The sequence below is a fragment of the Myotis brandtii genome, unplaced genomic scaffold, assembly GCF_000412655.1.
Source record: "Myotis brandtii unplaced genomic scaffold, ASM41265v1 scaffold834, whole genome shotgun sequence".
Classification (NCBI taxonomy): Eukaryota; Metazoa; Chordata; class Mammalia; order Chiroptera; family Vespertilionidae; genus Myotis; species Myotis brandtii.
Window position 1 is genome coordinate 459,187 of NW_005371386.1, and position 14,030 is coordinate 473,216.

A 14,030-nucleotide genomic window follows, 5' to 3' on the forward strand; every position below is an offset into this window, starting at 1 on the left:
ATCCTGCCATCTTATTAGTTTATTTCTAGTACTTTGATTTATCGCTTTGTTTTCTAAAAGTAAAATTATTTCTAGTTCCTACTTGTTTTTCTAGTTTCTCCTTAATGAAAAAACAATCAACTACAATCTTTGTTTTTTTTTCTCCTGTCTTACTTTACCTTTTTGGGGGGCCGTCTTCATGACCTGAACCAATAATCGCTTAGGTAGGAAAGTATTCAGTTGAAGTAGTAAACCATTTATATATATAAAAGCCCAGCCACCAGAATGGCAGAATGACCGGTGGCTATGACGCACACTTTGGCAGCCAACCAGCCTGCTCCAGGCCCCGATTGGCCCCTCCCCAGCTGACCAAGCCCCCAATCAGCCCCCAACACCCAAATCAGGGGTGGGCTGGCCGCCAACTCCCTGTGGCCCCTCCCCCCAGCAGCCCAGCCCAATGGGCCCCCATCGGAGTGGGCCAGCCGGACCCCACCTGTGCACGAATTCGTGCACCAGGCCACTAGTTTAGTTATAAACAGCCTTAAGCTTCCTTTAATATGCCTGTGCTATTTAAATAGCCTTAAACAGGCCTTTAATATAACAATATTTTTATTATTTGCTAAATATAAGATTTGGAACATAATGAAATTTATTTACAGAAGCATATACTTTGCTGAAGAAGAGTTTATAAGTGAAATATAACCTGCCTTCCAAACCAAAGTAGGTATAGAACCACTTTTTCCCCACCTCCACCCCTACAACCACTTTTATTTATTTGTTTTTTGTTGATTTGAGAGAGAGAGAGAAACATCAATTTCTTGTTCTTTTTTATGCATTTATTGTTTGCTTCTTATATGTGCCCTGACCGGGGATCAAACCTCTAACCTTGGTGCTCTAAAAACTGAGCTACCGGGCCAGGGCCAAAACCACTTTTAAAGTATCTGGGTTTTAGGAGAAGCTTCTGGAACTGTCCACTACCACGGATCACTATGATCTGTATTTTTAGTCTTGGATGTTCCTACTTGAAGATTTGCTTTTTCTCCTAAGTAAGCGTAATACCCTTTTTCCTCCAATCTTTTATTTTCAGTTAGAAAACATCAAAATAATCATGTTCTCAGGCAATTTTTTAGAATGTACATTAATACAATTTAGTTTTCAAATGAGAGTAATATTAACAGTCGGGTGCATTTCCTTATATGCCGAATTCTATTTTTTTTAAATAAAAGAAAACAAAACCTATAGGGTTTGACATTTATTTACAGTAGGTTAATATAATTTTTCTGATGGCCAAAGCATCTATAATTTGAATTTGGGGGGAATTGGATTGCTTATTTTGTAACTTTTGGGGAAGAAAGCTAAAATCAACAGCCTCCCAAAAAGTTCTCCATTGACTTTCTTTGGCTTTGCCAGTGGAAGGCATATGGTCTACATTATGTTCTTGGCTACTTGTGGCATGCTCTCTGTATTGTCTGTTAATTGTTACAAGCTTTAATATTGATTATATTTTTGATTTGAAGTAATAACTCTTTGCTAGCTTTTATGAATATACTATTTTTATAACTTATTTTGTTTTGCTATCATGTGATTCTTAACACAAATATTGTAATTATGTGTCTCTCTTTTGGTTTGCTTGACGGGAAATCCCTTCTACTTGGATGACCACAGGTGACCCTAGTATCTTCTGTAGTCTACCCCTGGGCTTTTTTATAATGAGTAGCATGATAATGTTTATCGGAGCAAGGTACATCTCAGGTCAGTTACTCTTTAAATTAGACAATTTTATTAGTTAGCGTTAATATGTTTGTATATAACGCAGCAGAAAGTTTTCAGTGTTTTTCATTCTTCCTATGCTTAGGAACCTGGATTATCCATTAAGGGTCTAACTAGACTAATTAATCTTTTGTGGCAGTCAAAATTAAGGACTGAGGCATTGTGTTGTCAACTATAGCAATGAGCAGAAGTGAAAGTACTACTTTTAATGCTAAATGACAGGACTTTCAGAATATTAGCAGAGTATCTGTAAAACCAAAACTGGGGAAAATGTATAGTCACTTTTGCTTTAGTTTAAAAAAATACATTTTTTGAACTGAAGTTTTAAAAATTATTGCTTAAATAAATGGGTTGAATTAAAACTGAATTATTATTTTTACACCTTGACTTCTACTGAATATTTTTATGGAAGTAAAATTGCTCAGCATGTGATGAAATAAATTGTGTAACCTATATTCATTTAAATATAACCATCATTTTGGAAGCCATTCCTCATGATAGCTCAATTTTTCTTCAAATTAATCACTTAAATTGAAACAACTTGTTCCATACGTTGCCAAGAAAGTGAAGCATTTTAAAAGTCTTCATGATTAGAGAAAGAGTTCAATTATTTCTCTTAATTAATTAGATTTTGACCTAGTTTTAAAATTTAAGCTTTATTGATATGGGGGAAACATCTGTTTGTAGAAATCTGATAAGCCTTAATTTAGCTTGCCATCATCAGTTTAGTGCTATAAATAAATATGGAATGAAAATTATTTATATCAGAACATTAGATTATTTTTTATTAATCATAAAATATGGGTTACTTGCATGAGAATTTAAAACTAAGATTGCCTTTTTCTGTATTCTTCACATTTGGGATGAATTTGTTCGAATCTTTTGTTTCCATAATAACAATACCTTATGTTGGTATTAGTGCTTTATACCTTACAGAGGTCTTCTGTATATACACATCTTTTTAAAAATATATATATTTTATTGATTTTTTTGCAAAGAGGAAGGGAGAGGGATAGAGAGTTAGAAACATCGATGAGAGAGAAACATTGATCAGCTGCCTCCTGCACACTCCCCACTGGGGATGTGCCCCCAACCAAGGCACATGTCCTTGACCGGAATCGAACCCGCGACCCTTGAGTCTGCAGGCTGACGCTCTATCCACTGAGCCAAACCGGTTAGGGCTGTATATATACATCTTGACTAAATTAGCAGATATCTATTTTCTTGGTGTAAGACGCAAATATTCCTCAGAAGAACTATAATTTAAATTTGTAACGAAATGTATATGCTGTTTGGGGGAAAGTTCTATATTTTTTTCAGTATCCTGCTGTATTTTTGGCTGCATAATCATCTGGAAAAGGAAAGAAAAGAACATTGCAACTAAAAGTTTTCATTGATTTTCTTTTCCCCCTGTTTCCCCTTTGGTACCATGACAGGATGGAAAGGGCTGCTGTCTATGAAAATTGAGCCATGTAGCATATCTCTAAGCTAAAGGTTACATTAAGTTTCCAAATTCCTAGGCTTCCAAAATGAATATGGTAGCATCTTTAGGTTCTCTGTTGGTAACATAGGCTGAGATTTGATAACAGTGGAATTGTTTGCCTTGGTAAACATTTAGCAATAGTGTTAATATTTGCTAATTCTGGAATTGGCCGTTATATTTGCTGCATTTTTAACTGTGAAGCAATATTTAGAAACCATATGGAATTTCTAACTCTATAAATGATTAAATAGTCTTCATTGCTTTAACTCCTGAATTGCATGTATGTTATTACTGACATGGTTTTTGTCCCCCATTTTAGGTATCCTATAAATAATAGAACTCATGGATTCCAATGGTGCGAGCTCTTTACCTAACAAGAGACTCCAGCGATTCTCTTACTCTGATGACACTATTCATAGACTCTGATTTTATTTATAAGCCATTTGCTGCATGACCCTCGAAGTTGACCTGTGGCTCGAAATAAAGAAAATGCAGCAGAAAGAATGCTATAGAAACATGGGTGTGTTTTTTAACATCAATCATAAGATTGGACCAGCCACCTTTGGAGCTGACCCCTCCTTTGCCATCACTTTCTGCCCCATTTCCTCTAAGATGTAGGAAGAATCCAGATCCTATCCATTGGCAGCTTTCCTCAAGCACAGTCAGATGCTGGTGGGCCAGGATTTGATTCTCTGCACTACACACACTTGATCAAGGGGTTATTGCTAACTGGCTAAAAATGAGCGACTTTGTGTTTCTTTTTAGCAGAACCCCGAAGTTCTCTTTTCTGCATATGCAGGAAGCCCACAGAATCTTCACTGATTGTTTAAGTGGAAGTCTCTACTAAATCCTTAAAATGAAAATTTAGTATTCTCGTAGCTTAGCAATTTTTCTGAAAAGTATTTGCCAAAATCAAAATTCTTCAGCCATTTTACATGGTATCACTAATTATACTGCATTGCTGTCTGGATCTTATAGGGAAGGACACTTTTTTTCTTTTTTTTCCCCATCTCTGCTTTTTATATTTTTACTTTATATGTATAACATACATGCCTATATATTTTATATACTGAGGGTAGCCCATTTATAAACTAAGAGTACATTTTACATGGCCTCACTAATTACACTGAATTTGTGTCCGGATCTTGTAGAAAAGAACACTTTTTTTCTTTTTATATTTCTTACTTTGTATGTAGTACATACATGCCTATATATTTTATATACTAAAGGTAGCCCATTTATAAATTAAAAGCACATTGTATTCAGTAGGTTATAATGGGGCTGGTCTTAAGTGGACCACTATGTGTATAAATATTTTGGGGAAAACAGCTGTATATGTTTTGGGGCAACAGTTATACATATTATTTACCAGGAGAAACTTTTTCTTAAAGAGCCAACATTTGAAATTTAAAGTATGTGTTCTATGTCAATAAAAGAAAATAGACTTCATTGTGACTTCAACTATGTTTCTTATACCTTACATTTTTATTTAAAATTTTTAGCTGGATATATGCTAAAGAGAGAAAACTGTGGAATACTATAGTAAATACTGTTTTCAAACACAAGTACTAGTCCATATGAAGTTATTTTCCTTTAATGTAATTTTAAACATATTTGGGATCCTTTTGAGGGGATGTCAAAAAAGGTTAAAAATTTAAGTTAAAAAACACACACCGTTAGAAATAAAGCCAAGATCACTTTCCACCCAAATATGTTATTAATTGCTGATAAGCAGTTATAATTTCTATTTGGGATGACAGTTACCTCTGCTTACTGTCAAAACTTTAAAAGGTTTACTATTAGAAATGGCTTCCAATGAAACCAAGAATTTCTCAAAATATTTAGTATTGCGTGTGCCTAATGTAGCTTCTTAATGTCAATTTTAAAAACATCCTAAAATTAATTGCTGTTTACTGCAAGTAAGAATATACTGCCTCCTAATTATTTTATTCAATCAGTGCTGAAAATGGAAAAATATTTATATCTTAATATGAAAAGTTTTGTTTGGAATCAATGCTAACTTGAATTTGCAGTGCTCGTTGTGCTGTTTCTAAATTGTTGAATCTGCTGGGTTTTTATTGATGCTGCTGCCACTTTAGTGACATAAATATTAAAGAAAGGTACTGTGAAATTACTACTTTGTGGCAGGGTACTTTTAAACATAACTGATGTTTCTACAAAGGTAGTTTCAGTTCATTGTAAATAATTGTAAAAATCACTGTTCAGATAATATTAAGATTACATTAATTTTCTATAAATGGCGATATTTGTAAATGTTTGAAATTGTACACATTGATATTTCATGATAAGTGTGCTTAAAATAAATTGACCCCTCATTCTTACTTGCATTTCTCATTTACAGTCTATAACTTAGTTCTAAATCAAATGAAGAAAGATGTTTAGGAAATGAGAAACTCGGCTATTAGCACTTGATCAGGCACATTCTGCAGAAAGAGCCAACAGTCGAGGAAGTCGTTTCTGGAATGATGAGCACTTCAATCATCCTATTACAAGACTACACTATCTATCCAGAATATACCCCAGCAAGGTTAGCAGCCTTTATCAATAAGGGTCTCTCGTTGACTGACCATGACCTCCTAGTTTCATTCTATGCTTATTTTTCTCTACCTGCATTAGTTGGTGGAGTCAAGTATACCATTCCCTCAACTCAATACCCCACACCTTAATCTTTTTTTCTCTAACTGATGGGTAAAATAATGGATCTTTGCTTCTGAATTTTTTAGTGTGTTTCTTTTGAAGTGCCCAAAGCTCAGTTCTTTGGTTTATGGGTGTTTGATATCACGCAGAAATGAAAAATGATACCTATTTAAAGAAATCACCAAATGAAAGATGTCATAGCAAAGAAACAAACAACATTGGCAGTAGAGTAGGTGGTATTTACTTCAGAGTGTCTACCTAATAGTACAACAATTATTTTTATAGCTTTAATGAGGTATAATTGATATATAGAAAACTGGACATATTTCATGCATGTAATTTGATGAGTTTGGACCTATGCATACACCTATCATACCATCACCACAATCAAGGTAATAAATCTTTCCTTCACCTCCAAAACTTTCCTTGTGTCCCTTTGTGTGTGTGTGTGTGTGTGTGTGTGTGTGTGTGTGTGTGTGTGTGTGTGTTAAGAATGCTTCATACAAAATCTGCCCTGTTAATTTTTTTTTATATTTTATTGATTTTTTACAGAGAGGAAGGGAGAGGGATAGAGAGTTAGAAACATCGATGAGAGAGAAACATCGATCAGCTGCCTCCTGCACACCTCCTACCAGGGATGAGCCCACAACCAAGGTACATGCCCTTGACCAGAATCGAACCTGGGACCTTTCAGTCTGCAGGCCAATGCTCTATCCACTGAGCCAAACCTGGTCAGCAACCCTGTTAAATTTTTACGTGCACAGTATGGTGTACAGGAGAGCTCCTTAAAGCCATTGGAAAACTCAGCATAATGTACTCTAGTTCTATCCATAAATTGTGGTACAGCCACAAAATAGAAAATGTGTAGCTTCAGAAAGAATGAGGATACTATCTAAAAACATGAAAACATCCAGGAAAAGAGGAAAAGCAAGGTGCAGAGGATTACATGTATTACCTTTCCATTTAAAAAAAGAGATGGCTAGGATCTTTTGCCCATGCTGGAAGGACATAGAAGAAGCTGTTAATAGTGTTGACTTGTGTTACATGCCCTTGCGTCCCACTCCAATTCCTGGCCACCCTGTGAATGAGTGATGTCTGCAATGTCCTGTCCTCAACAGCCCTGCTCAGCTCCTGAAGACTCATTCCTATGACTTCTTTTTTTTTCTTTATTGATTAAGGTATTACATATCTGTCCTTACCCCCCCCCCATTACTCTCACCCCCCGCCCCCTGGTGTCTGTGTCCATTGGTTAGGCTTGTATGCGTGCATACAAGTCCTTTGGTTGATCTCTTCCCCCTTACTGCCACCCTCCCCTGCCTTCCATTTGAGGTTTGACGGTCTGATCGATGCTTCTCTGTCTCTCGATCTGTTTTTGTTCATCAATTTATGTTGTTCATTATATTCTCCAAGTGAGTGAGATCATGTGATATTTTTATTTCTCCAACTGACTTATTTCTCTTAGCATAAGGCTCTCCAGGTCCATCCATGCTGTTGCAAATCCTATGACTTATTTTATGGACCCAATCCATCTCATATTTGGTCTTCTTGTTCTGCTGCCTTCTATTTTTCCCAGCATTATTGTCTTTTCCCAAGGACCCTTCACATGATTTGCCCAAAGTAGGACAGCTTCAGGTTTGTCATTTTTGCCTCCCACAATGTTTCAGGTTTGATTTGCTCTAGTTCCCACTTGTTTATCTTTCTGGTGGTCCAGGGTACCCATAGAGATCTCCAATGCCATCTTTAAAATGAATCATTTTTCCTACCCTATTCCCAGATATTTTTCTTAGTAAATTCCGTCCAACATTTAAGGATGAAATAATACAAGTAATCTGCAATCTTTTTCAGGAAATATAAGACAGTAGCATTCTTAATTCTTTTAGTGAGGCCAGCATTACCCTAAGCCCAAAGCCAAGTAAATATAATACTAGAAAAGTATAGACAAATATTTCTAATGTACATAGATTTTAAAATCCTTAAAATAATAGCAAAAATCCAGCAGTATATAAGAAGAATAATGCCTTATTATGAAATGGGGCTAATTTCCAGAATTTATAAATCAACACTGATAAATCAATTAGTGTACTTCATCATATAATAGACTGAATTAAAAATGATATCAATAGATGTAGAAAAATATTTAAAAATTTTATTACCCATTTATGTTAAAATCTTTGAAAATTAGGATTAGAAGGGAATTTCCTTAACCTGATACAGGGTACATAAGAAAACAGCTAATATTATGCCAAATGATGAAAGAGTGAATGCTTTCCTCCTAAGATTGGAAACAACAAGGATGTCTTATTACTCCAATCAGTGTTGTAATGGAAGTCCTATCTTGTGCAAGACTACTTTGGAATTAAGAAATCCAAATTAATTTTATCTAAGAGAAGCAATGATTTTTTTTTTTGCATTGTACTATTAGCGAGAAATATAATTGTGGATGTATAGATGCTAAGGCATAGTGAAACATTGCCTTGCTTCCAAAACTTCTTGGAGCTCTGCTGTAGAAAGACATTTACAAAGTTTTTATTCAGCCCGGCCAGTGTGGCTCAGTGGTTGAACATCAACCCATGAACCAGGAGGTCGCCTTTAAATTCCTGGTCAGGGCATAATAGGCAGCATGCAGGAGGCAGCCAATCAATGATTCTATCTCTCCCTCATCCTCTGTGAAATCAATAAAAATATATTTTTGAAATCAATAAAAACAAAAGTTTTAATCCAAAACAGTAAGATGCTAACTTGCAATCACGTGAATGGTCTCAGAGATAAACTATTCCTTTCTCTGCCTTAAGGTTTCTAGGTTAAGGAATAATGAGTTCTGTTTCTAAAATTGCTTTTAGTGGTGCTAATTTTAGTCCCCTTGGGGAAGGTATTGGAGAAAGGAAGGTGGAGTTTATCTTACATGCTTTAGTGATCAATTGACTTTAGTATATCCAAATGAACTTAGCCATCTTAACTTAATGCGCTTAAAGATTTTCTGAGATCAAAAGGAAAAAGGGATTAAAATTCAATTCCGACATCAAATATTTGGTTACTAAAGTAAAATGTACTTAGATTGTTAGCTTTATGTAAATACCTTCTCAAAACAATAACAAAAAGTTAAGTTAGTGACTTTTTTAGCGTCAAATTATCAGTTTAGGGTAGTTGTAGTTTTTGATAGCTGGGGATATCGGTTATCTATTGTTGCATAGGACACTACCCTAAAACTTCATGGATTTACACCATAACCATTTTATTGGTCACAATTATGTGACCATCAATTTGGTCTGAGCTCAGTGAGGGCAGTTCTGTTGGTCTTGTCTGGATCACTCATGGGCATACAGTCAGATGACAAGTTGGCTGGGGGCTGGCTGGCCCCAGTTGACCTCACTTAACCATCTGGCAGTTAGCCGAGGCTGCTGGCCAAAGCACCTAAGTTGTTTTCCATCTTGCCTAGCCAGCAGGGTAGCTCAAACTTTTCCCCATGGTTCCAACAGGGCAAAGTGGAAGTTGTAAGGCCTCTTGAGGCCTTGGCTTTGGCAGTTCCACAATGTCACTTCCATTGCTCTCTGTTGGTCAGAGCAAATCATAAGGCCTAGATTCAAGGGAAGGGAACACTGACACTACCTCTTCATAGGAAAAACTGCAGATAGTCTATGGAATATTTATCTATCATACTAGCTTATTTAGATAAACCCGCTCATTCAAAAATGTCAAAATAGCCTGGCTGGTGTGGCTCAGTGGTTGAGCCTCAACCTATGAACCAGGAGGTCACAGTTGGATTCCTGGTCAGGGCATGTGCCTGGGTTGCGGGCTCAATCCCCAGTATGGGCTGTGCTGGAGGCAGCCAATTAATGACTCTCATCATTGATGTCTATCTCTCCTTTCCTCTCTGAAATAAAAGTATTTTTTTAAAAAATGTCAAAATAGTAGCCCTGGCTGGTGTGACTGGATTGGGCTGGTGCACCCAAGAATTGCTGGTTCAATTCCCAGTCAGGGCACATGCCCTGGTTGTGGCTCAATCCCTAGTCCCCTGCAGGAGGTGATGCTCAGAGGTGGCAATCAATGTTTCTCCTCCCCCCTCTCTCTTCCTCTCTCTCTAAAAATCAATTTAAAAAATCTTTACCTTAAAAGTATTGAAGAGCTGAAAAGACAGTAGTGAACCTCCAGGCTAATTTTTAATTAGGGAATGATAGCCCGTAATCAGAGATATCCTATATGATAAAAGGCTGATATGCAAATTGACCAAACGGCAGAATGACCGTTCGCTATGACACGCACTGACCACCAGGGGGCAGACGCTCAATGCAGGAGCTGCCCCGTGGTGGTCAGCGCGCTTCCACTGGGGGAGCACAGCTCAGCCAGAAGCCCTGAGTCGGGCTCACGGTTGGGGAGTGCAGTGGTGGTGGCAGGAGCCTCTCCTGCCTCTGTGGTAGTGCTAAGGATGCCCATGGGGAGCGGGCCTAAGCCATCAGTAGGACATCCCCCAAGGGCTCCTGGACTGCAAGAGGGTGCAGGCCGGGCTGAAAGATGCGCCCCCCCCCCAGTGCACAAATTTCATGCACTGGGCCTCTAGTAAGCTATAAGAGCACCAAAGTTGAATAAGCTTCACACTTGGAATCCAGAAGTCCAGAATTAGGGCACATTCAAAATAAAGGAAGTCTTATACAAATTTCTCCAGCATTACAGGAGGATCCAAAAAGACTACACCTCCAGGATAAGGACAGGATCTACTCCCTCACCCCCTATCCCAGGAGACTACAGGGAAGGCTGCCTTGACTCTGAGTGAGAGCTAGAGAAGAAAGAAAAAGTGACGATCTTTTTTTTTTAATATATTTTATTGACTTTTTACAGAGAGGAAGGGAGAGAGATAGAGAGTTAGAAACATCGATGAGAGGGAAACATCGATCAGCCGCCTCCTGCACATCTCCCACTGGGGATGTGCCCGCAACCCAAGTACATGCCCTTGACCGGAATCGAACCCGGGACCCTTCAGTCCGCAGGCCAACGCTCCATCCACTGAGCCAAACCGGTTTCGGCAAAAGTGATGATCTTGAGCTCTGCCTGGGTTTGACAGTCAGTTTTGTGGCCTTGGTCTAGTTGTTTAACTTGCTTGCATCATTCCCTCATCTAGAAAATAAAGATAAGAATCTCCACCTTTTAAGAGTTGTGAGGGTTAAGGGAAACAATACAGATTGCTTAGAATAGGTGTCATGAGCAACTGCTCAATAAATGTTATTTAATAGTTAGGAAAATAGTCATGATAAGATAAGGTGTTACAAAGCAAGAGGGTTGCCTGGCTGGGCTGGTGTGGCTTAGTGATTGTCAACCCATGAACCAGCAGGTCACTGTTTGATTCCCAGTCAGGGCACATGCCTGGGTTGTGGGCTCGATCCCTGGTCAATGATTCTCTCTCATCATTGATGTTTCTATCTCTCTCCCTCTCTCTCTTTGAAATAAAAAAAGAAAAAGGCCTTAGCCGGTTTGGCTCAATAGATAGAGTGTCAACCTGCTGACTGAAGGGTTCTGAGTTCAATTTTGGTCAAGGACACGTACCTCAGTTGCAGGCTGGATCCCTGGCACGTTTGGGAGGCAACCAACTGATGTGTCTCACATTGATGTTTCTCTTTCTGTCTCCCCCTCTCTTCTATTGTTTCTAAAAATCAGTGGAAAAATATCCTCCTGTGAGGATTAACAATAAATAAAAATTTTAAAAAGGAAGAGGGTCTACTAGTGTTTTTCTTTTTCCTTCTGGATCCTCCTGGTCCTTTCATGCCCTATGCCCAGGTCGAAATGTCAAATGCCCACAGAGGCCAGACAAGAAATGTAAAGAGGTGAGAAAGAAAGTAAAGAAAATAGGGAGAGCCCTAGCCGGTTTGGCTCAGTGGATAGAGCGTCAGCCTGCGGACTGAAGGGTCCCGGGTTTGATTCTGGTCAAGGCCACATGCCCGGGTTGCGGGTTGGGTCCCCAGTAAGGGGTGTGCAGGAGACAGCCCATCAATGATTCTCATCATTGATGTTTCCATCTTCCTCTCTCTTCTTCTCTGAAATCAAAAATATATTAGAAAGAAAACAGGGAGAGATAGACTCTGTAGCAAACAGACCACATGCCCTATGTGAATGGGGATTATTGCCATGGGAGAATGCAAGCCCCTGCTACAATATCTTAATTAGCACAATCCTACTCATACAAAGTAAACATTTGGGAAATAAGAATAGACTACATTAAATTCAGAAGCTCTTGGGAGGCAGGTTACCAAAGTATAAAAAACACTGCATGTCCTTGAGAAGGAGGAGCCAGAATTTTAATCTAAATCTGTCTTCAGGGGGAAATGCCTGCAAAGTTTAATATAAAATATTGACCCTCTGGTTTATAAAATGTTGCTCATGTGAGGTGATAGTTAGGCAATAATAATAATAATAATAATAATAATAATATTTATTGAGTTGTTGCTATATATCCAGCTTAACTGCTTTACATACTTTCTCATACATTATCACATTTAATTCTCAGAAATACCCTTTAAATTAGTTGACACTATTTCCACTCTGCCTAGATAATTTATTTAGCTATTACAGTAAGTTTTGTTTCTGCTGTATTTTTTCCCTTTTAACCCTTTGAGGGGGAGAAAGAGATAAATGCTTCTAAGGGCAGTGAGTGAGGAAAAAAGGAGACAGAGCACGGAGTTTCCACCACAGGCGACATTCAGGTTCTTCTCCCTACAGAGACTTGGCAAGGGAGCCTCAGAGGCCTCTCAGGTGGACAGGAGCAGACGATGGAGTGGTTGGTACTCAAAACTGATTTCAGAGAGGAAGGGAGAAGAGAGAGAGAGAGAGAGAGAGAGAGAGAGAGAGAGAGAGAGAGAGAAACATCAATGATGAGAGAGAATCATTGATCGACTGCCTCCTGAGGATCAAGCCTGCAACCCAGGTATGTGCCCTTGACCAGAATCGAACCCGGGACCCTTCAGTCCCCAGGCTGATGCTCTATCCACTGAGCCAAATTGTCTAGTGCCCAAAGCCAATGTTCTTAACCAAACTTCTTAGCATCCTTGACTCTCTTCTGATCATGATTAACTATTGTCCTACCAGGTGCATTTCTGTGGCCAAAAGCTGAATAATGTGCACTTCTAGAAATGGTAGTGGGCCCAGCCGGTGTGGCTCAGTGGTTGAGCTTTGACCTATGAAGCAGGAGGTCACGGTTCTATTCCCAGTTAAGGCATATGCTGGGGTTGTGGGCTGGATCCCATTGTGGGACGTGCAAGAGGCAGCAGATCAATGATTTTCTCTCATCTTTGATGCTTCTATCTCTCCCTCTCCCTCTCAGAAATTAATAAAAAAATATATTTTAAAAAGATGGTAGTGGAATAGTAGATAGTGACGTGGAATTCAGCCACCTGCTCTGCAATCCTACGGTGTTAGCTTTGATTCCACATTCTAGTGTATGATACAGACTTGCTTCCTAGAAGTGTGGCCCACTTTCACTCAAAGTTGCTATGATGGCTATTTGCAGATGTATTTACTTTCAAGCCTTTATTTTCTACTTCAGTAACCTCTGCCATTCATATTTATTATTAATCCATAAAGCATACATAATTATACCTGAGTAGGGGACTCTAAATTAGCAAATTCCTATCCCATCAACCTCAGAAGATTTATCCGTTCTAGGAGTAATTAATCTTTTTCATCACTGATTCTCTGGAGGGATTTCAGAACTTTTTTTCATGGCCATTGCTTCTCCGATAACTGGCAAAGTAGCCTGAGCAGCCTTTGAAAGTGCTGGATGTTTGATAAATGTCTAGAACTTTCATTTAAAGTTGAGGACAGAAGGTAATCTTTCCTCTGTGAATAATAACACCAGAAAAGGAAAGAGCGTCTTCATATACTTAGGACAAAAAGGGCACAGTGAGTGATACACTTGATAACTTAGTTTAGTGAAGAAATTTCTTTCCCATCTGTTCTGGCAACTGACAGGTATAGAAATAATAGACAAACTAAAATGTCTCTGTTAATTTCATAAATAAAATGGATAAAAGAAAAGGCATCTTGCCTTAGCTGGTTTGGCTCAGTGGATAAAGCGTTGGCCTATGGACTGAAAGGTCACAGGTTCGATTCCAGCCAAGGACACATGCCTGGGTTGCAGGCTCGATCACCAGTAGGG

General features: G+C 38.5%; 1 protein-coding gene across 9 annotated transcripts in view; it reads left to right on the top strand.

Moving 5' to 3' along the window:
• The window catches only part of GK (glycerol kinase), a 70,809-nt gene extending 65,235 nt beyond the window's left edge, over window positions 1-5,574 (top strand). For 4 of the 9 annotated variants that reach the window (XM_014531977.1, XM_005884499.2, XM_014531981.1 and 1 more), the window contains 2 exons: window positions 1,645-1,731; window positions 3,552-5,574. In XM_014531977.1, the coding sequence (XP_014387463.1) occupies window positions 1,645-1,731; window positions 3,552-3,562 (98 nt within the window). In that variant the 3' untranslated portion in view covers window positions 3,563-5,574. Of the gene's footprint in view, window positions 1-638; window positions 761-1,603; window positions 1,732-3,551 lie in introns of those variants that run through there. The other 5 variants (XM_014531982.1, XM_014531983.1, XM_014531980.1 and 2 more) reach the window with 4 other exon arrangements.
• Window positions 5,575-14,030: the final 8,456 nt, after the last annotated feature.